At 37.3% G+C, this 21118-nt stretch overlaps 1 protein-coding gene across 4 annotated transcripts in view; it reads left to right on the top strand.

The window, feature by feature from the left end:
• The window catches only part of SOS2 (SOS Ras/Rho guanine nucleotide exchange factor 2), a 113734-nt gene that overhangs the window by 57054 nt on the left and 35562 nt on the right, over positions 1-21118 (top strand). For all 4 annotated transcript variants that reach the window (XM_054447619.2, XM_063651198.1, XM_063651199.1 and 1 more), the window contains 4 exons: positions 12750-12877; positions 14265-14920; positions 15701-15782; positions 17226-17348. In XM_054447619.2, the coding sequence (XP_054303594.2) occupies positions 12750-12877; positions 14265-14920; positions 15701-15782; positions 17226-17348 (989 nt within the window). The remainder of the gene's footprint in view (positions 1-12749; positions 12878-14264; positions 14921-15700; positions 15783-17225; positions 17349-21118) is intronic.

The following is a 21118-nucleotide window of genomic DNA, read 5'->3' as shown; positions in this document are numbered from 1 at the left end:
ATTAATAATTTTTATATGTAACATTGCTCTAAATTTCTATCTTGTTTATCTTATAAAGGAAATAACTTTTGAAGTTAATATTTTTTTCTGTGCAGTGTTGTATTCTTCCTCTCTTAGCTGGGACCCAAGCAACACCTTAAAAATATATGTATAACTTAAAAAAAAAGACTCTCTTCTCTGTTTTAATTAACTAGCCAACCACTAGTCCTGGTCACATTGGCTAAGAGGGTTTGGAGGCTAGTGATTAATTGGTGGCAAAAGTAGCTGTGGCTTAGGATGAGTCAGGCCATTATAGTCAATGACCTGATCTTAAATGCAGACCTAGTAGCAAGGATTTTTAAAAAGCAATCATCTAGGTAGGGGAAAATTTTTTTTTAATTATATGGTCAAACCAGCATTTTTAAATGTTGGCCAATATTAGAGGGAAACTCTAAGACTAATGATAGGACTTCTAATAAGACATGAACCTTATTTTTAAAAATTTAGTCATCCAAATATATGCTTATATATTATTCATATGAAGCCTGCATATCTTTTGATGAGTTCTTTATGGATCCATTAGTATCCATGGAGACTTACACAATGAAGTTGCTCATCTATTTGTGGATAAAAGCTGACTACCGCCGGGTGCGGTGGCTCACACCTGTAATCCCAGCACTTTGGCAGGCTGAGGCGGGTGGATCACAAGGTCAGGAGATCGAGACCATCCTGGCTAACATGGTGAAACCCCGTCTCTACTAAATGTACAAAAAATTAGCCGGGCGTGATGGTGGGCGCCTGTAGTCCCAGCTACTTGGGAGGCTGAGGCAGGAGAATGGTGTGAACCCGGGAGATGGAGCTTGCAGTGAGCAGAGATCGCGCCATTGCACTCCAGCCTGGGCGGCAGAGCGAGACTGCGTCTCAAAAAAATAAAAATAAAAAAAAAGCTGGCTACCTCCAGCATCAAATGCTGTGGGTAGTAGCACTCCATAAAAAAGAACGTAAAAAAGAGATAAGTATTCATTAGAAATAATCATATATATTACTTGCCTAGATGCCTACAAGGTATACATAGAATTATTTTGGCTTTTATTTTGATGTTACTACCATGGATTAGACGGAAAAAGTCTTAACTGTCTATCTAAACCAACGATGTGGTATCCTAAAGGAGAGTTACAAAATAATCAAGCAGAAAGATACTTTGCCTCTAAAGAGCAGTAAAAAAGTTGGAAGCTGGGCATGGTGGCCACAAGCCTATAGTCCCACCTACTTGGGAGGCTGAGATAGGAGGATCACATGAGGTCAGGAGTTCAAGGCCAGCCTGAGCAACATAGCAAGACCCTGTTAAAGAAAAAAAAAATTGAGAAAGAACATTTTACTGAGCAAGATATGTAGGAATTACAGTTGAAAAGGGGCCATAATCTGAAAGTAGACAGAAGTTCTTAAATGTTAGCTAGAGTCAGTGAAAATCAGTAGCAGTAATAGAGAGAAATGAATGGATTGTCACCAGAAAATCTCCATCTCTCACGTGCTCACTTTGGTAATCACTCCTACCTTTAAAAGATCGAGGGAAATTGTGTAAGGAATTAGAAATGGGAAAAGAAACACTCATTGATGAGTACTCATGCTTGTCCAAAGGCAGCAGATACTCTTATTACTAAGTAGTAGTAATTTTGGGCTTCAAAGAATGAATAAAGAGAGCCAGGTGCAGTGGCTCATGCCTGTAATCCCAGCACTTTAGGAGTCCAAGGGAGAGCGAATCACTTGAGGCTAGGAGTTTGAGGCCAGTCTGGTCAACATGGCAAAATCATGTTTTTAGTCTCTACTAAAAATACAAAAATTAGCTAGGGGTGGTGGCACATGCCTGTAATCCCAGCTACTCAGGAGGCTGAGGCAGGAGACAGCTTGGGCAACACAGCGAGACTCCATCTCAAAAAAAAAAAAGAATGAATAAAGAGAAACTACCCATGTCTGATCAATGAAACTGTAACCCTTAGAATAAATATGGAATATACTCAGTTTTAGTTAATGCACAGCAACAAGAAGAACAAATAGAAATGTGGAATGGAAAGACAAGCCTTAGAAGAGATTAGAAATGGCAAAAGATTTGAATCACTTCACAAAACAGGATATCCAAAATGGCAGTAAACGTGTATTCAAACTCATTAATAGTCAAGGAAATGCAGTTAAAACCACAGGATACCATTACATACACATCAGATTGCAGAAATTTGAAAGTCTGAAAATATCCATAAACAGCAGCATGAACTATTTGCATTCTGTTAGGAATGTAAACTGTATAACCCACTTTGGAAAACTGCTTGGCATTACCTTTTAAATTAAAAAATATATATACTGTATGACTAGGCAATTCCACCCTTGAATATATACTCTAAAGAAACAAAATGCAGGCACATGTATACCAAGAGAAATGTACAAGAAAGTCTATAGCAGGTGTCAGTAATAGCAAACCCTGTTTGCCAACCAGAAAAGGGTAAATATATTGTGGTTCATTCAGATAATGAAGGAAACTTACACTAGAACAACACACAACATCAATGACGCTTACAAATAAACTTTGAGAGATGATAATATTTCATTGGTGTGTTATACCGTATTTTATTTATCCATTCATCTGTTGATAGACCGTTGAATTTTTTTTTTTTTTTTTTGAGATGGAATTTTGCTCTGTCGCCTGGCTGGAGTGCAGCGGCATGATCTCGGCTCACTGCAACCTCTGCCCCCTGGGTTCAAGCAGTTCTCCTGCCTCAGCCTCCTGAGTAGCTGGGACTACAGGTGCATGTCACCACGCCCAGCTAATTTTTGTATTTTTAGTAGAGCCGGAGTTTCACCATGTTGGCCAGGATGGACTCAATCTCTTGACCTCATGATCCATCCATCTTGGCCTCCCAAAATGCTGGGATTACAGGCGTGAGCCACCGCACCTAGCTGACTGTTGGATTTTTTTCTACCTTTTGGTTACTATAAATAATGCTTCTGTGAATGTGGGTGTACAAATATGTCTTTGAGACCTTGCTTTGAATTATTTTATGTATATACCCAGGAATGGAATGGATGGATCATATGGTAATTTTATCTTTAATTTTTTGAGTAACTACCACACTGTTTTTCATAGTAACGGCACCATTTTACATTCCTACCAACAGTGCACAGGGTTCTGATTTCTCCACATCTTTACCAAACCGTGTTAATTTTTTTTTTTTTTTTTTTTTTTTGAGATGGAGTTTCACTCCTGTTGCCCAGGCTGGAGTGCAATGGCACGATCTCGGCTCACTGCAACTTCCGCCTCCCAGGTTCAAGTGATTCTCCTGCCTCAGCTTCCCGCGTAGCTGGGATTACAGGCGCCTGTCACCACACCCAGCTAATTTTTTGTATTTTAGTAGAGACAGGGTTTCACTATGTTGGCCAAGCTGGTCTCAAACTCCTGACCTCAGGCAATCCACCTGCCTCGTCCTCCCAAAGTGTTGGGATTACAGGCGTGAGCCACCATGCCTGGCCTGTTTTTGTTTTTTTTTTAAATAATAGTCATCCTAATGGATACGAGGTGGTATCTCATTGTGGTTTTGATTTTAATTTTCCTAATGACTAGTAATGTTGAGTATATTTTATATACTTGTTAACTATTTGTATATCATCTATTTTGTTGTGTTGTTTTGGGACAGGGTCTTGCTCTGTTACCTAGGCTGGAATGCAGTGCTACAGTCATGGCTTACTGCAGCCTTGACCTCCTGGGCTCAAACGACCCTCCCACGTAGCTAGGACTACAGATGTGTGCTACCATGCCCAGCTGATTTTTAAATTTTTTGTAGAGATAGAGTCTCACCATGTTGCCTAGGCTGGTCGTGAACACCTAGGCTCAAGCAATCTGCCTGCCTCAGCTTTCCAAAGTCCTGGGATTACAGGCATGAGCCACTGTGCCTGGCTATATTTTTTTCTTTGGATATAAGAATTATGTTATAAAGTTACTTATAAATCAAGAAGTGATTTTTTTCTTTTTCTTCTTGCATGAAGATTGAATTATATGTTAAGATAATAATCTAAAATTATGTTTAAAAAGCAGTTTGTAGAAATTTATCTAAAATTTATCTTAGAAAGTGGGATAAGGTGCCTCATGCTTATAATCTCAGTGCTTTGGGAGGCCAAGGTGAGAAGGTCACTTGAGCCCAGGAGTTCAAGACCAGCCTGGGCAACAAAGTGAGACCTTGTCTCTACAAAAAAAAAATCAGATTAGCTGGACATGGTGGTGCATGCCTGTGGTCCCGGCTACTAGGGAGGCTGAGGCAGGAGGATTGCTTGAGTCTAGGAGGCCAAGGCTGCAGTGAGCCATGTTTGTGTCAGTACACTCCAGCCTAGATGACAGAGTGAAACCCTGTCTTAAAAGTAAATGAATAAATAAACAAAATTTATCTGAGAAGAAAAATGAAAACAGTAGTTTGTGATGAACGTTATGGGGCTTAAATTTGAAAAGAACAAAAAAAATTATCTATAAAGTGAATATATTATAGATATATATTCTATATATCTGCCATGAGTAACTATATATATGTAACAATATATATTGCCATGCAATATAAATTGTTGCATGGCAACAATAATATAACATTGTTCCAACAATGTATATAACAATATATATTGCCATGAGTAACAATGAACCAACAATGTACTTTGTTTTTTGAGGCACATCTCACTCTGTCACCCAGGCTGGAGTGCAGTAGTGCAATCTTGGCTCACTGCAACCTCCGCCTCCCAGGTTCAAGTGATCCTCCTGCCTCAGCCTCCCAAGTAGCTGAGATTACAGGTGACCACCACCACACCCAGCTGATTTTTCTGTTTTTTTTTTTAGTAGAGATGGGGTTTCACCATGTTGGCCAGGCTGGTCTCAAACTCCTGACCTCAAGTGATCCACCTGCCTTCGGCCTCCCAAAGTGCTGGGATTACAGGTGTGAGCCACTGTGCCTGGCTTGTTTGTTTGTTTTTTTATTTTTATTTTTATTTTTTTTGAGATGGAGTCCCACTCTGTCGCCCAGGCCGGAGTGCAATGGTGCAATCTCGGCTCACTGCAACCTCCACCTCCCAGGTTCAAACGATTCTCCTGCTTCAGCCTCCTGAGTAGCTGAGATTACAGACGCGTGCTACCATGCCTGGCTAATTTTTTTTTTTTTTGTATTTTTAGTAGAGACGGGGTTTCACCATGTTGGTCAGGCTAGTCTCAAACTCCTGACCTCAAATGATCCGCCTACCTTGGCCTCCCAAACTGCTGGGATTACAGGCGTGAGCCACTGCACCAAACCTAACAATGTACTTTGAAATAATGTTAAGTAACTATGTATGGTATCCTCTAATTTCTTGTCATATAGTTGTTTTTCCATCTTGTTTTATCATAAATCTGATTTTGGAAAATAAAACTTAAATAATATTTAAACACTAAATCCAAGAATAAATCTCTCTTGGTGTATCACCAAAGCAGATACTTTAAAACAGTGGGTTAAAACTGTTCCAGGATTGTGTTTTCTACTACTAAAGGGATGTAATAACCTTTGAGTCACACTAGTCCAGCCTTCTGTCTTATGATTCTCATCCCAAAGTGGGCTTAACATGAGACAGAATTTATTTTGGATGAGTACTGAGCCAAAACAGTATCACAAAACGGCAATCTATAGAATGGGAAAATATTTGTAAATTATATATCTGTTAAAAGATTAATATGCAGAATACATAAAGAACTCCTACAACTCAACAACAAAAACAAAATGACTAAAAAAATGAGCAAAGGACTTAGACATTTCTCTAAGAAGGTACATAGGCGAGGCATGGTGGCTCATGTCTGTAATCCCAGCACTTTGGGAGGCTGAGGTGAAAGGATGGCGTGAACCCAGGAGTTTGAGACCAGCCTGGGCAATATAGTGAGACCTCATCTCTACAAAAATATTTAAAATTAGCTGAGCGTGGTAATGCATGCCAGTAGTCACAGCTACTTGTGAGACTGAGATGAGAAGATCACTTGAGCCCAGGAATTGGAGGCTGTAATAAACTGAGATCACACCATGGCACTCCAGCCTGGGCAACAGAGCAAGACCTTGTCTCAGAAAATAATCTATGTCTGTCATTTTTTACTAAGGACATGTTAACTCTCTCATTTCAGAACTGGTTTATTCAAAGGCAAGTAATGTTCTCTTACTCTCCTAACTCCCTGGTCATTCCTTGGGAATTCAGTAATGGAAAGAATAAAAATTATTCTCTCTCAAGAGGAATTAATTTAGTTTAAAGCTTAACAGGAAAACTTAGTAATAACTTCAGTGAGGTTCATTGAGGAAGATCAACCAGTATTTCAATATGAAACAATAGAGTTTATAGGTAATTTTTTTTACCTTTTACTTTGAAAAACAGAAAAAAGTTACAGAAATAGTGGTGAGCACCCTTCACCTGGACTCACTTTTTTTTTCTTTTTTTTTTGAGACAGAGTCTCACTCTGTTGCCCAGGCTGGAGTGCAGTGGTGAGATCTCAGCTCACTACAACCCCCACCTCCTGAGTTCAAGCGATTCTCCCACATCAGCCTCCCAAGTAGCTGGGATTACAGGTGCACACCACCACGCCATTCTAATTTTTGTATTGTTCGGTAGAGACTGGGTTTCACCATGTTGGCCAGGCTGGTCTCAAACTCCTGATTTCAGGTGATCCTCTTGCCTCAGCCCCCCAAAGTGCTGGGATTACAGGTGTGAGCCATTGCGCCTGGCTACCAGTTGTTAACATTATGCAACATTTGCTTGTTATCATTCCTGTTTTTTTTAGACAGAGTCTCACTCTTGTCGCCCAGGCTGGAGTGCAGTAGCCCATTCATGGCTTACTGCAGCCTTGACGTCCCAGCCTCAATCAGTCCTCCCATCTCAGCTTCCCGAGTAGCTAGAACTACAAGAGCATGCCACCATACCCAGCTAATTTTTGTTTTTTTATTTTTTGTAGAGAAGGGGTTTTGTCATGTTGCCCAGGCTTGCTTTGTCATTCTTTGTGTGTGTGTGTGTGAGTATATTCATAACATAAAGAGCTTGCAATCTCTTTTGAAAGAAATCTCTCAACTCTTAAAAAAGACCATGAAGAGGATTTTACTACATATTTACTTTTTCAGTACTGACATATGATTCAGGTACATATGAAAGAAAGTTAATAGCAGTTAACTTTCTTATGTGTTTTTTTTTTAAAAGTTAGTGTTTTTTTAAAAAAGCACGCAAAGAAATATGATCATGGGTTTTTTGTTTGTTTGTTTTGGGGTTTTTAGGTTATTTCTTTTTAGAGAAGGAGTCTCGCTATGTTGCCCAAGCTGATCTCAAACTTCTGGCCTCAAGTGATCCTCTTGCCTTGACCTTCCAAAGTGGAGAGATTACAGGCATGAGCCCGTGTGCCCAGCCTAGTCATAGGTTTTAATGGATTTAATTTCCCACCAAATTACCAACTCCACTCTTATGAAAATCTAGAGAGTTTATTACTAATAAAAAAGAATTGATTACATGTTTTATTTCACACCTAGACTGAACTCCTAGTACAGTGAATTAGAGACAAATTCATAATTTGTTGAAATTCCCCTTGCTATGGGCGCATATGTCCATAGTAGATGTAGCATTTGGTAGGAGTTTCAAGAAAAGCAGGGTAAATATTTCAGTGAAGTCTCACACAGAGTTAAGAAAAAACAAATGAAATGTAAAATCTTGGACAGGATACACTTATGGACAACTAAGGATAATGATGAGTATCAGGTAGCAAGGAATATATTCTTCAGCTAGGTTCATAAGATACTACCCATTAAAGCTAAGCGCGGTGGGTCATGCTTGTAATCCTAGCACTTTAGGAGGCCAAGGAAGGTGGATTGCTGGAGCTCAGGAATTTGAGACCAGCCTGGGCAACATGGCCAAACCCCATCTCTACAAAATATTCAAAAATTAGCTGGGTGTGGTGGCCATGCCTGTAGTCCAAGCTACTCGGGGGTCTGGGGGTTAAGGCAAGAGGATCGCTTGAACCTGGGACATCGAGGATGCAGTGAACCGAGATCGTGCCACTGCATTCCAGCCTAGTAGACAAAGTGAGACTTTATCTCAAAGAAAAAGAAATGATATTACCCATTAATAAACAGTCACTTTTATTTTTAATTTTAAGCATATATAGCAAGGGTATCTTTTCTGTTTGACCTCTTTTCCATTTTCATTTTATTTCTTAAACTCAGTAGTTATCCAGTTTGTTTTCAACATAGAAAGAATCCCTTTCAACTCAATGGTCATCAGATTTAGACACAGACCAGTGTTTTGCGTAGCTGTGTCTGGTGTCATTGTAGAGCCACGGGGTATTAGTGTAGCAAAAAAGCAGAGACTTTGGGGTCAGAGCTCCTGGGTTTGGATATAAACTCTCCTATTTATATTGGGCAAATTACTTAATTTCTCTGTGCCTCATTTCCTTCATCTGTAACATATGATTATAGTACCTCGTGTTACAGAGTTGTAATAAAAATTAAATAAGCTAATGCATAAAAGAGCGTGCACAGAGCAGAGCTCAAAAACCATTCATTATTGGTCTAAATACTTAAAATCATACAGTAGTCATTTATTTCAGTTACTTCTGACAACCACCTAGTGAGCACCTACCACATGCAGGTAAACTGAAAAGGAATAAAACATGTCCCTAGGCATTAAGATGTTCACAATTTAGTGAAGAAAATAGATGTCAAACAAATAATTACAATATTATAAGAGCCTAATAGAGGTAGTACTATGAGATCAATGAAGCAGGAGTTACTAGCTCTGCTTAGGGAAGGCAGAAAAAAATTCCTACTGATTTTTCCTTTGTTCAGTGAAGTAAAAAAAAAATACATATTGGTTTTGGGTATTTGTCTTACTGAGAGAGAGAACAGTGTGTGTGCGTGTGTATGTGTCCTTATTTATTTGCGGGAGTCATGAAAGACAAATGCTTAGGAACTCTCCAGAATAAAAAAGACAATAGAAACATGACAATTTAGTGCTTCACTGACCAGTTCCTGTTTTAGGGGAAAATATTACCTTAAAGGATGTTATTAAAACAGTTGGCAAAATTGGAATATACACTATGGATTAGATTACGCAGTCGATTACTCGGTGTTAAATTTCGTGAAGTTGATCACTATACTGTGATTCTGTAAAAGAAAATCCTTGTTGTAAGATGAGCCATGAGAAATATTAAAGGAGTAAAGGAGAATGATACTATTTGAGAGTAATTTGTGATACATTTGACTTTTCCTTATATTCCAAAAACTACCACAAAACCATTCAGCCGTAGTCCCCCTTCCTCTGGAAGGAACTGAATGGATAGTATCACAAACTACTAAAAAAAGGTTCTGCACACACTGGCACACAGAATGATGAAGCATGTGACAAAATGTTAAAAATTGGTGATTCAGAGTATTACAGGAGTTATTTGTGTTACTTTTACAACTTTTCTATAAATTTGATATTTCAAAAGAAAAAATTTTAAGAGGGAAAAGACATAATCAGAAGGCATCTTCAAGAGGAAGCATTTCAACTGTATCCTAGTGGCTAAATTCACCAAGTGGATAAGGAGGTCAGAGACTGATGTGTAGAAAGCGAATGGGGGCATGAAAGTGCATTACTTATTTGCACATAGTTCAGTACAATAATTTTTCTTTTCTTTTTCTTTCTTTCTTTTTTTTTTTGGAGACAGAGTCTCACCTTATCACCCAGGCTGGAGTGCGGTGGTGCGATCTTGGCTTACTGCAATCTCCACCTCCTAGGTTCAAGTGATTCTCATGCCTCAGCCTCGCGAGTAGCTCAGGATTACAGGCGTGCACCACCACGTCCAGATAATTTTTTTTTGTATTTTTATTTTTTATTTTTATTTTCATTTTTTTGTGGGGGACAGAGTCTCACTCTGTCACCCAGGCTGGAGTGTAATGGCACAATCTCAGCTCACTGTATTCTCTACCTCCCATGCTCAGGTCATCCTCCCACCTCAGCCTCCCAAATAGCTGGGACTACATGTGCACCAACACCACGCCCGGCTAATTTTTGTATTTTTTGTAGAGACAGGGTTTCTCCATGTGGTCAGGCTGGTCTTGAACTCCTGGGCTCAAATGATCTGCCCGCCTTGCCCTCCCAGTATGTTGGGATTACAAGTGTGAGCCACCTTGCCTGGCCCAGTAATTTCTGTGTAAGATTTTGGAACACATTCTTTTGAGTATCTGTAGAATATTAGTTGGATATTCATTAATATGATGTTTATCAAATCTCACTGCTGAAAATTCAAGAAATATTTAGCAAATTATCGGATTATTATGCCAAACAGAGCCATTGTTTAATATACTTCCATTACCAGGAAATCCCACTCTAAATATCCTCAATTTTGTTCTCCTTTATAGCTTATAATTATTACATGGTTATTTAAAAATGACACGTGGAAGAGTTTGAGCAACCTTAAGACCAAGTAGACAATGAAAATTTGGTATCCTCATACCTTTTTGGTAGAATATCACTACTGGTGATAATTTAGATATTTGGATCAGCAAAAACAATAAGAATAAAACAGTTCTAATTAAGCATTTGATATCATCAACATTCATATTTATTAAAGAAATTTTAGAGTGGAACTGAGAAGACTCTTTCTGTAAGAAATCTTTAAAGCAGCAAAATAAGTGATTTTGCCAGTAACTTTCACCTGTAGAAGTCAGAATAACCAAGCACAGATCCTTTTTCAAACTTTCTATGATATTTTGACTTTGCTTCCATCCTTTCTATTGCTTACTCTAGAGATTAAGGTATTACTTCTAATGATAGTCATTTACATTATTTATGTTGCTAATCTCTTGATGACAAGACCTCTACATGTGTCTCGAAATAAAATCAAATGGCTCTGTGCTTCATATAGAGAATAATTTCTAAGACATATAAATAAAAGGTAATGGACAAAGTTCTCAAACAATATCCAGTTCTTTGCTGAGGAAAGGGAACCATTGCTGAATGCTTTTGAGATTGCTCTTGGAATATAAGGAAAATTTTAATTTATCACAAAATCTCTAATAAGTTAGTTTAAGATCACAAAATAGATTTAAGTTTTTAAAAATTTTCTGAAGTGATCATAATTCCCCATATCCTTGCATAAATATATATTTATAAATACATAATATACATAATATCTATATGATGCTCCACTTTGAACTCTTCTTTCAAAAAGATTAAAACAGTTTGAGAGCAGCTTGGGCAGCATAGCGAGACCCCATCTCTACAGAAAAATTAAAAAAAAAAATTAGCCAAGTATGGTGGCACACATCTGTAGTTCTAGCTACTTGGGAGGCTGAGATGGAAGGATCACTTGGGTCCAGGAGGTTGGGGCAAGGCTGCAGTGAGCCATGATCACTTCACTGTACTCCAGTTTGGGTGACAGAGTGAGACCCTGTCTCACAAAAAAAAAAAAAAAAAAAAAAAAAAAATTCAAAACATTGGAGCACAATCCAATCCAATCTGAATTATTTATTATAAGTAAATCTGCTTTCTTTCTGAGAGTGAAATACAAGAGAAAATTTTGGGGCAAATGAAATAGAACCAGAGTTTTAGGGATTAAGTCAGTTTCTAAATCTTCTAAAGGTTGAGATAGAATGTTAATTTTCATGGTTTCTTGACATCTCATGTTGTAAAAAATAGCAGTGGAATCCTTTGAGAGATGCTGTTTATGGAAAAGTTTATGATGGATTGAAGTGTTAAGGTTAGTACACTTGATTATGTTATATAACAAAGATTTGTAAACTTTTTGAAATTGCTAAAACAAAGTAATCATTAGAGAATATGAAATAGTTTATAGTTATTTATCTTATTTTCTCTATTCATAGTTGCTAATGAATAAAAGTAAGTTGTAAGCTTCATGCTTTAGATGTAGTAAACTTTTTTAATATGTTTGGAAAATATGGCCTGGCACAGTGGCTCACACCTGTAATTTCAACACTTTGGGGGGCAGAGATGGGAGGATAGCTTGAGCGCAGGAGTTTGGGACCAGCCTAGTGAGACCCTATCTCTACAAAAAATAAAAATAAAAAAATTAGCTGGATGTGGTGGCATGCAACTGTGGTCCCAGCTACTCGGGAGGCTTTATGCCCAGGAGATCGAGGCTGCAGTTAGCCCTGCCACTGTACACCACCCTGGGTGACGGAGTGAGTGAGACCCTGTCTCAAAAAAATAAAAAATAAAAATAAAATGTCCAAATGGTTTTTACAGTTGCTTTTTTTTTTTCCTGTTTACTATGTTCATGTTAGTTTATATCTGTATTGTGTTTATGTTTATAGAAAGAGGGTTGGGCCAGGCCTGGTGGCTCACACCTCTAATCTCAGCACTTTGGGAGGCAGAGGCAGAAGGATAGCTTGAGCAGGTGTTCAAGATCAGCCTGGGAGACATAGCGAGACCCTGTCTCTACAGAAATTTTAAAAATTAGCTGGGTGTGGTGGCTATTCACCTGTGGTCTCAGCTACTTGAGAGGCTGAGAGTGGAGAATCATTAGAACCCAGGAGCTCAAGGCCACAGTGAGTGAGATCCTGTTTCAAAAAAAAAAAAAAAAAGAAAGAGGGTTGGTTTGAGAGGTCAGTAGGTATATATAAAATTATAGCTGTTTTTATTAAGTATATATAAAATTAACTTAGAGTTGATAATATTCGTTGCTGCTTTCTCTTACTAGAAAGTTGGGGGAAGAATCAAACAATGCAGTTTTGATTTTTCTTTCTGTTTTTTCTTAGCAATTGAAAGCATGTAGTGAAGAACAAGAAGACAGAGAATGTTTGAACCAAGCTATTACTGCTCTCATGAATCTCCAAGGTAGCATGGACCGAATTTACAAGCAGTATTCGCCTAGACGTCGACCTGGGTAATTCCAAAGTGTTGAAAATGTGAATGCCTCTGCTTACTTTGCTGTCTCTGATGCCTAGTTTTCAAAGAAGTGTGATTTATTGTGATAGTTACATTCTTGAAAGTTGTGCTTGTCATACTTTTATATACTTTTATGTTGGTCTTTTCCTTTCTTTTTTTCCTTTTCCTTTCCTTTCCTTTTTTTTTTTTTTCTTGAGAAGCAGTCTCTCTTGCCCAGGCTGGAGTGCAGTGGTGTAATCTCAGCTCACTGCAACCTTAGCGTCCTGAGGGTTCCAGTGATTCTCCTGCCTTCGCCTCCCAAGTAGCTGGGACTACAGGAGCCCACCACCATGCCCAGCTAATTTTTGTATTTTTAGTAGAGACGGGGTTTTACCACGTTGGCCAGACTGGTCTCAAACTCCTGACCTCAGCCTCCGAAAGTGCTCGGATTATAGGTGTGAGCCACCACACCCAGCCTTTTTTTCTTTTTTTTAAGAGACAGGGTCTCACTTGGTTGCCCAGGCTGGAGTGCAGTGATGTGATCTCAGCTCACAGCAGCCTCAACCTCCTGGGCTCAAGCAGTCCTCCTGCCTCAACCCTCTGGAGTAGCTGGGACTCGAGTAGTTGGGTGGCACATGCCACCACACCTGCCTAATTTTTGTATTTTTTGTTGAAATAGGGTTTTGCTATGTTGCCCAGGCTGGTCTTGAGCTCCTGGGCTCAGGTGATCTGCCTGCTTTGGCCTCCCGGAGTGCTGAGATTGCAGGTCTGAGCCACTGCACCTGGCCAACCCAGCCTAGTCTTAAGATTAGCATTGTTGGCTGGGCGCGGTGGCTCACGCCTATAATCCCAGCACTTCGGGAGTCCAAGGTGGGCGGATCGCCTGAGGTCAGGAGTTGGAGACCAGCCTGGCCAACATGGTGAAACCCCGTCTCTACTAAAAATACAAAAATTAGCCCGGCGTGGTGGCAGGCACCTGTAATCCCAGCTACTTGGGAGGCTGAGGCAGGAGAATCACTTAAACCTGGCAGGGGGAGGTTGCAGTGAGCCAAGATCGTGCCATTGCACTCCAGCCTGGGGGACAAGAGCGAGACTTCGTCTCAAAAAAAAAAAAAAAAGATTAGCATTGTTATATTATTAGGATAGACTTAATAAATGTTTAAAAATATAATCTATGAAAGAAATTTAGAATTTTTTGTAATTTTAGTTCTTATAGAGCCGATAGTACTTCTCTTTCATAATAATGAAATTGTGGGATGTATTATTTAGCGGCAAAGTTAGAACTAAATGCTGTGTGTAAAAGCTACTGGTTATTTAATATTTTACTCACTTGATTTGAGATGGTTTATGCTTGAAACCATTTGGGTTGCTAGCCATTGAATAAGCTATATTGTTTGTTTTTTTAGAGATCCTGTTTGCCCTTTTTATAGTCATCAATTAAGAAGCAAACACCTGGCTATCAAAAAAATGAATGAAATTCAGAAAAATATCGATGGATGGGAAGGCAAAGATATTGGACAGTGTTGTAATGAATTCATTATGGAGGGACCATTGACAAGAATCGGTGCCAAACATGAACGGCATATTTTTCTGTTTGATGGCTTAATGATCAGTTGTAAACCTAATCATGGCCAGACTCGGCTTCCAGGTTACAGTAGTGCAGAATACAGGTTAAAAGAAAAATTTGTCATGAGGAAAATACAAATTTGTGATAAAGAAGATACTTGTGAGTACAAGCATGCATTTGAATTAGTATCCAAAGATGAGAACAGCATAATATTTGCTGCTAAGTCTGCTGAAGAAAAAAACAACTGGATGGCAGCCCTTATTTCTCTTCATTATCGTAGTACTCTAGATCGAATGTTAGATTCAGTATTATTGAAAGAAGAAAATGAGCAACCACTGAGATTACCAAGTCCTGAAGTATATCGTTTTGTAGTAAAAGACTCTGAGGAAAACATTGTTTTTGAAGACAACTTGCAAAGTAGAAGTGGCATCCCCATTATTAAAGGAGGAACTGTAGTGAAATTAATTGAAAGGTTAACATACCATATGTATGCAGGTATGTGAAACTCATTACAACTGCTGACCTAGGGCCTGGGACCCAAAGCTTTTTAAGAATGCTCAAAAATATTTGAGGCTTGGGGAAAAAATGGATTGCCTCCAAAATATAAAAATACTGCAAAAACAAAAGGAATAAGAGAAGGAATTAAATGTCTAAAAAGGTAATATTGTTAACTTCATTAATTATTGAATAAATATTCATAAAATATATATATTCATGAATTTTTTTTTTTTTTTGAGACAGAGTCTCACTCTGTTGCCCAGGCTGGAGTGCAGTGGCACTGTCTCTGCTCACTGCAAGCTCCGCCTCCTGGGTTCATGCCATTCTCCTGCCTCAGCCTCCCGAGTAGCTGGGACTACAGGTGCCAGCCACCATGCCCGGCTAATTTTTTTTTTTTGTATTTTTAGTAGAGACGGGGTTTCACCGTGTTAGCCAGGATGGTCTCGATCTCCTGACCTCGTGATCCGCCCACCTCGGCCTCCCAAAGTGCTGGGATTATAGGCGTGAGCCACCGCACCCAGCCATATTCATGAATTTCAAATTTGAAAACAATCCTCGCTTATTAAGAATATACCATAGCATATTCTCTATCAGTATTTCTCTGTGTATGGCAGGGATACCATGGTATCCTGCCAGTACCATGATTGTCAGGAAAAGCCACAATCTGAGGAGCCAAAGTAAAAAGAAAAAGGGAGGAAGGCCTCCAAATATGATACTTTGAGTTAATTAAACTGAATACATTAAACATGAAACCTATTTTATGCTCTGCCTTTTCAGATCCCAATTTTGTTCGTACTTTTCTTACCACATATCGTTCATTTTGTAAACCACAGGAATTGCTGAGCTTACTGATTGAACGGTAAGAAAAATATGTATTTCACTTATATTGACATTTTGTGAAAAATTAACTATTTTGTAAAGGGCCTAGTACCTAATAAATACTCAAGTTAATTATTGGACATACTTTATTTGGCATTAAATTGGCAGTATTACTATTCTCTTCAAATGGAGTACTCCCTAAAATCTGTTTATAACAGAGATCTTTTCAGCTCTTAGAAATATTTCAAGTGGTAATCAGAAAGACTAATTTAGAGGATGAAAGCACTATATTTTAATGAATATTGTTCTGTGTAATAAAACGATACTTTCTTAAAAGAGACTTTTCTACTTACCACTATTTTTTTTTTTTGGACCGTAGACTACTTTGCCAAATACTTTCCACTTTTAAAACAAACTTGTTATGAAAACTTTCAAAACATATACAAGAGCAGATACAAGAATATAATAAACCCATTTATTCATCAACCACCTTCAGTAATTATCATCTCATTGTTTCATCTGTTTCCCTACAAATTTAAACACCCCACCTCGTGATTATTTTGAAGTAGATCCTAGACAACATAATTCATCTATAAATATTTTTCTATGTATCTCTAGAAAATACGGGCTCATTTTTAATAATCAGATATCATTATTAAACCTAAAAAATCAGCAATTCCTTTATTATGATTAACTTTTAAAAATTAGTGTTGGGTTGAATTTTTTTTACCTAGTATTATAGTGGCATTTTAAATGTTTTATAGTTTAAAATGTAGAATCCGGACTCCAAAATGATTTTTAGTTTTACGTTTTAAAACTTACTGAAACTTATTATTATACCAAAGCTTATTAACTGTATTATCAAGATATAATTCTAGGTCTCTATCACTATGTTGTTTTATCAGACTAAATTTACCAGACTGAGTCAGTGTAATGTGCTGTGAAGATCTACTTAGTTCTGTTTCCATGTCCAGAATAAGGAAAGCACACGTTAGACTTATAGTTTAGCTGTATTTCCTATGTTTGAGCAAGGTTTTTTATCTTCATCTTATCCACTTAGGTAAATTATTTAAATATTGTTAAATATTCAGTTTTGGCCCTCTCTTTGAATTTGTACTCATTTAAATAAATTTATTAGCCTACTTTCATTTTAATAATATAAATATTAAAGACATTATTAGATAAGCAATTTCTGTCATGTTCTTTAAATTCCTTATGAATTCTTTCCTTGGCTCTTTTCCCTGGACCTTTTCTGTATTATCAGTGCTAAAAGACAAAACTTTAGTTTTTATAAAAGTAAGAATGCAAAACCTTAGTTTTGTATAGCCAAAGGACAGTTTTTTGTAGTATATCATACCTCAAGGGAAGTTTAACAGTAATCCACTTTTTGTGAAAGTGGCAGGAAAGAAGGTTGCTTGCTGTTTTCCTCCTTGTATTTTCATTATGTATGAACAGATTTTTCTCCTTTTGCTTTTCTTCTTAGGTTTGAAATTCCAGAGCCAGAACCTACTGACGCAGACAAATTGGCAATAGAGAAAGGCGAGCAGCCAATCAGTGCAGACCTTAAAAGATTTCGCAAGGAATACGTCCAACCAGTACAACTTAGGTTTGGCTTGAATATTTTTTACATATATATATATATATATACACACACACACACACATATTTTATGTGTCAGTTTTCAATATATAGTTAACACAAAAGCTCTCAGCTTTTAATTCAAATATAGGTAATATTTTTAACTTCACAGGAGTTAAGTTAAACTAAAAGAGTTCTTTCTCAGTGAAGCTATTCTTAAATACCCTGAAGAAATTCAACTATTTAAATATCCTATGTTTGCATCACATATCTCTGGCATGTGATATGTTATGCTTACATAGCAGGATACCTATTTTTTATTGTAAGTAAAAATTATAAAATTTCATATGAGCTTGCCTGCTGTCAACCTTTTTTCACGCTTTTTTCCTTCATTTCCCTTTGCGATCATATAGTAATCCTGGCTTTTTTACAATTTATAATATTTGTGGAAGTTCTAGCCCTTTTCCCACTTATCTCTCACAAAATATATAGACATTTGTTACTTTAATTGCAATAATTTCTAAAAATGTATTTGATTAGAGAAGGTTCCAGTTAATAAATACTACTGTGTGCCAGGGATTACCCTAAATGCTATATCTTTTTTATCTCATTCTTACAACATGATTACTATTCCTACTTTATATATAAGGAAATTGAAACCTAGCAAGATGAAGTAATTTGAGCTAAGTTATATAAAGAGTGTGGCAGGACAAGATTCAGACTCATGTCTGACTTTCTTAGCCTGTGTGTGTGTGTATGTGTGTGTGTGTACCACTAAGCATTGAAAATTGGAAACGCCTTCAATTAGCCCTCTTTACAGTCCAAGTAACCAAAGTATTATCCGCCCCTTTCCATTGGAAACCAAGTTATCTTATTAATTATATATAATCTAAATTTTTTTTTCTCTCTAAATTTCAAGTTTCCTTGATTACTATTGACCAGTAAATTGTAATTTTGGAACTGAGTATATTAGTTATTTATTTCCCAGGATAATTGCCACAAATAAATGCAGTTTTAGAAGAATGATAGTGCTCCCAGCTATATGTCTTTCACCAAAACTTTTAACGTCATTCTTTGTATAAGAAGATGAGATTATTTATGTATCAGCAATAAATAAGTAATTAATTTTTTTCTGCTAGCGGTGATGCATTTGTACTTATCTACACTCACATTAAATCCCTTGATATGGCACATACGTTTATGAGGTTGCTATCGGGTGGGGTAGGGGGTGGGAGTATGATCTTCGATTCTCAGTCATATAAGCTCTTTATGTATTTCTAAGCATTTGCTCTGTTCTCAGTCCTGTACTTATAACTATGCTAAGTACAAAAATAACAGACTGTCATGATATTATGGCTTTACTGGGGACTTTACTGGGGGAAAAAGACACATGAAACAGTTATATATTGTTCTACTTGGAGTGCTTAAGTGACTTAGAAAAATACATCCCTATAAAATTTCAGGAATAGCAAAGATTAGGCCAGAGTAATTAGGGAAGGCATCTTGGAGAAGGTAAAATCTGAGATTGCCCCTAAAGGATCTATAGGCTTTAGATAGGTAGAAAGGTGACTGTAGGTATTCAGGGTCATGAGAAATAGTATGAACAAAGACAAGAAGGCAGAAATGAGAATGGTGTGCTGAGGACACAGATAAGGACATTGACCTGAGAGGAATGTAGGCATTGTATCACAAGTAGTAGATGAGATTACCTATATGGAATTGGATGGAGTGGAAAACTGAAATCCAAGCCAAGTTATTAAACCTGTTATATAAATATTGAAAGATTTCTAGTAAAATGGGTGGTAGTAATTTTTCTAACATTTTATTATGAAAAATTTTAACATACAGCAAAATTGAGAATTTTACAATGAACACCCATAAACCCACCACCTAGATATGTATTCATCTATTCATATCTATTCATATATCTGTTCATTTATCATTCATCTATCAGTTCATTTTTGTATGAATTTTGAAGTACACTCCTTAAATACTTCAACTTGTATGTCATTAACAGTTCAGTGTTTGTTTTTCTTTTGTTCTAAAATGTGCATATAATTAAATACATTTTTTTCTTGCTGCCGCTGAAGATAAAAGATACACACATCTTAAGTGTACTTTTGTTGAGTTTTAACAAATACATGTATCTCTATAATCCAAACGCCTTTCAAGATATGGAATGTTACTACACCCCAGAAAGTTCACTTATGTTCCTTCTCATCAGTTTTTGTTCCCACTGCCCAAGGGCAGTGTTCCAATTTCTCCTTCCATAGATTAGTTTTACCTGTTTTAGAGTCTTAATAAATGCATTCTTACAAACTCAATTTTGTGTCTTCTTTCACTCAACATGCTTTTGAATTTCATCCATGGTTTTACTTGTGTATCAATGGTTTATTTTATTGCGAGGTTGTGTTTTATTATATGAATATACCAGTTTATTCATTTTTCCCATTGAAAGATACATGGGCTTTTTCTCGTTTTTTATTATTATGAATAAAGCCGCTGTGAACTTTATCTTACCAGTCTTACTGTGAATATTTTTCACTTTTCTTGGGTAAATAACTCAGAGCGGAGTGGCTGGATCAGAAAGTATGTGTATGTTTAGTTTTGAAAGAAACTGCCAAAACTTCCCAAACATTCTCACCAACAATGTTCTAGTTGTTTCATATTCTCACCAGTGTTTAGTCATGTCAGTCTTTGTGCCTTAGCCATACTGCTGGAGGTAGTGGTATTTCATTCATACTTATTTTGTGGAGAATCTGTTCAAAGCCTCTAATTTTTGTTGAGATACTTGTCTTTTTATTACTGAGTTGTAGGAGTAAATTGGGTAGGACTGAATGCCAGTCCTTTGTCAGATAAACATTTTGCAAATATTTTCTCTCCATGGCTTGCCTACTAGTTTCCTTCCTTCCCTTTCCTTTTCCCTTCTTCCTCCATTTCCCTCCTCTTTCCTCTCCCCTTGTCTTTACTTTCCTTTCCATTTGCATAGTTGATTAAATTTCTCTTTGCAAGGTTATAGGTAATCATTTTTGTGATACTGTAAAACAAAACAGTTCTATTTTTGTCTTTTGAAATGAAATAAGAGACTGTAGTATATGTGTAGATTACATAGAAATTTTATGATAGGCTGGGCGCAGTGGCTCATGCCTATAAGCCCAGCACTTTGGGAGGCCGAGGTGGGCGGATCACCTGAGATCAGGAGTTCGAGACCAGCCTGGCCAACATAGTAAAACCTCGTCTCTACTAAAAATACAAAAATTAGCCCAGCATGGTGGCGGGCGCCTATAATCGCAGCTACTTGGGAGTCTGAGGTAGGAGAATCACTTGAACCTGGGAGTTGGAGGTTGTAGTGAGCTGAGATCGCACCATTGCACTCCAGCCTGGGCAACAAGAGCAAAATTCCATCTCAAAAAAAAAGAAAGAAATTTGATGGTAGCACTTGAATTTAGAACCAGATACAGTACATCTTAGTTGGTTTTCCATTTTCAGTGAAAAAGTACCAAAATTTAAATCTTAAAAATGCTTTTTATGAACTTAAAATAGCTTTTGTAATATAGAGCATAAGTTTTCTACATATGAATAAAGAAAGGGTACTTTTCCTTAACATAAATGGGAAGCACAGAAACCACTATTTTTATGCTTATAAATATTTTAAAAGTATACATTTTATTAATAAATAATACACAGTTTGGAGACCTACTCTCCTCTTGTCATTGAAGCGCTTAAGGTATTAATTAAATACAGATTAGAGAGTCTTTGAGTATTATGTTGACCCTTGTATATAAAGCTATCATCATG

Source organism: Pongo pygmaeus, chromosome 15, assembly GCF_028885625.2.
Source record: "Pongo pygmaeus isolate AG05252 chromosome 15, NHGRI_mPonPyg2-v2.0_pri, whole genome shotgun sequence".
Classification (NCBI taxonomy): Eukaryota; Metazoa; Chordata; class Mammalia; order Primates; family Hominidae; genus Pongo; species Pongo pygmaeus.
The sequence above is the reverse complement of the archived record's forward strand: the minus strand, read 5'-3'. Positions and strand labels throughout refer to the sequence as shown.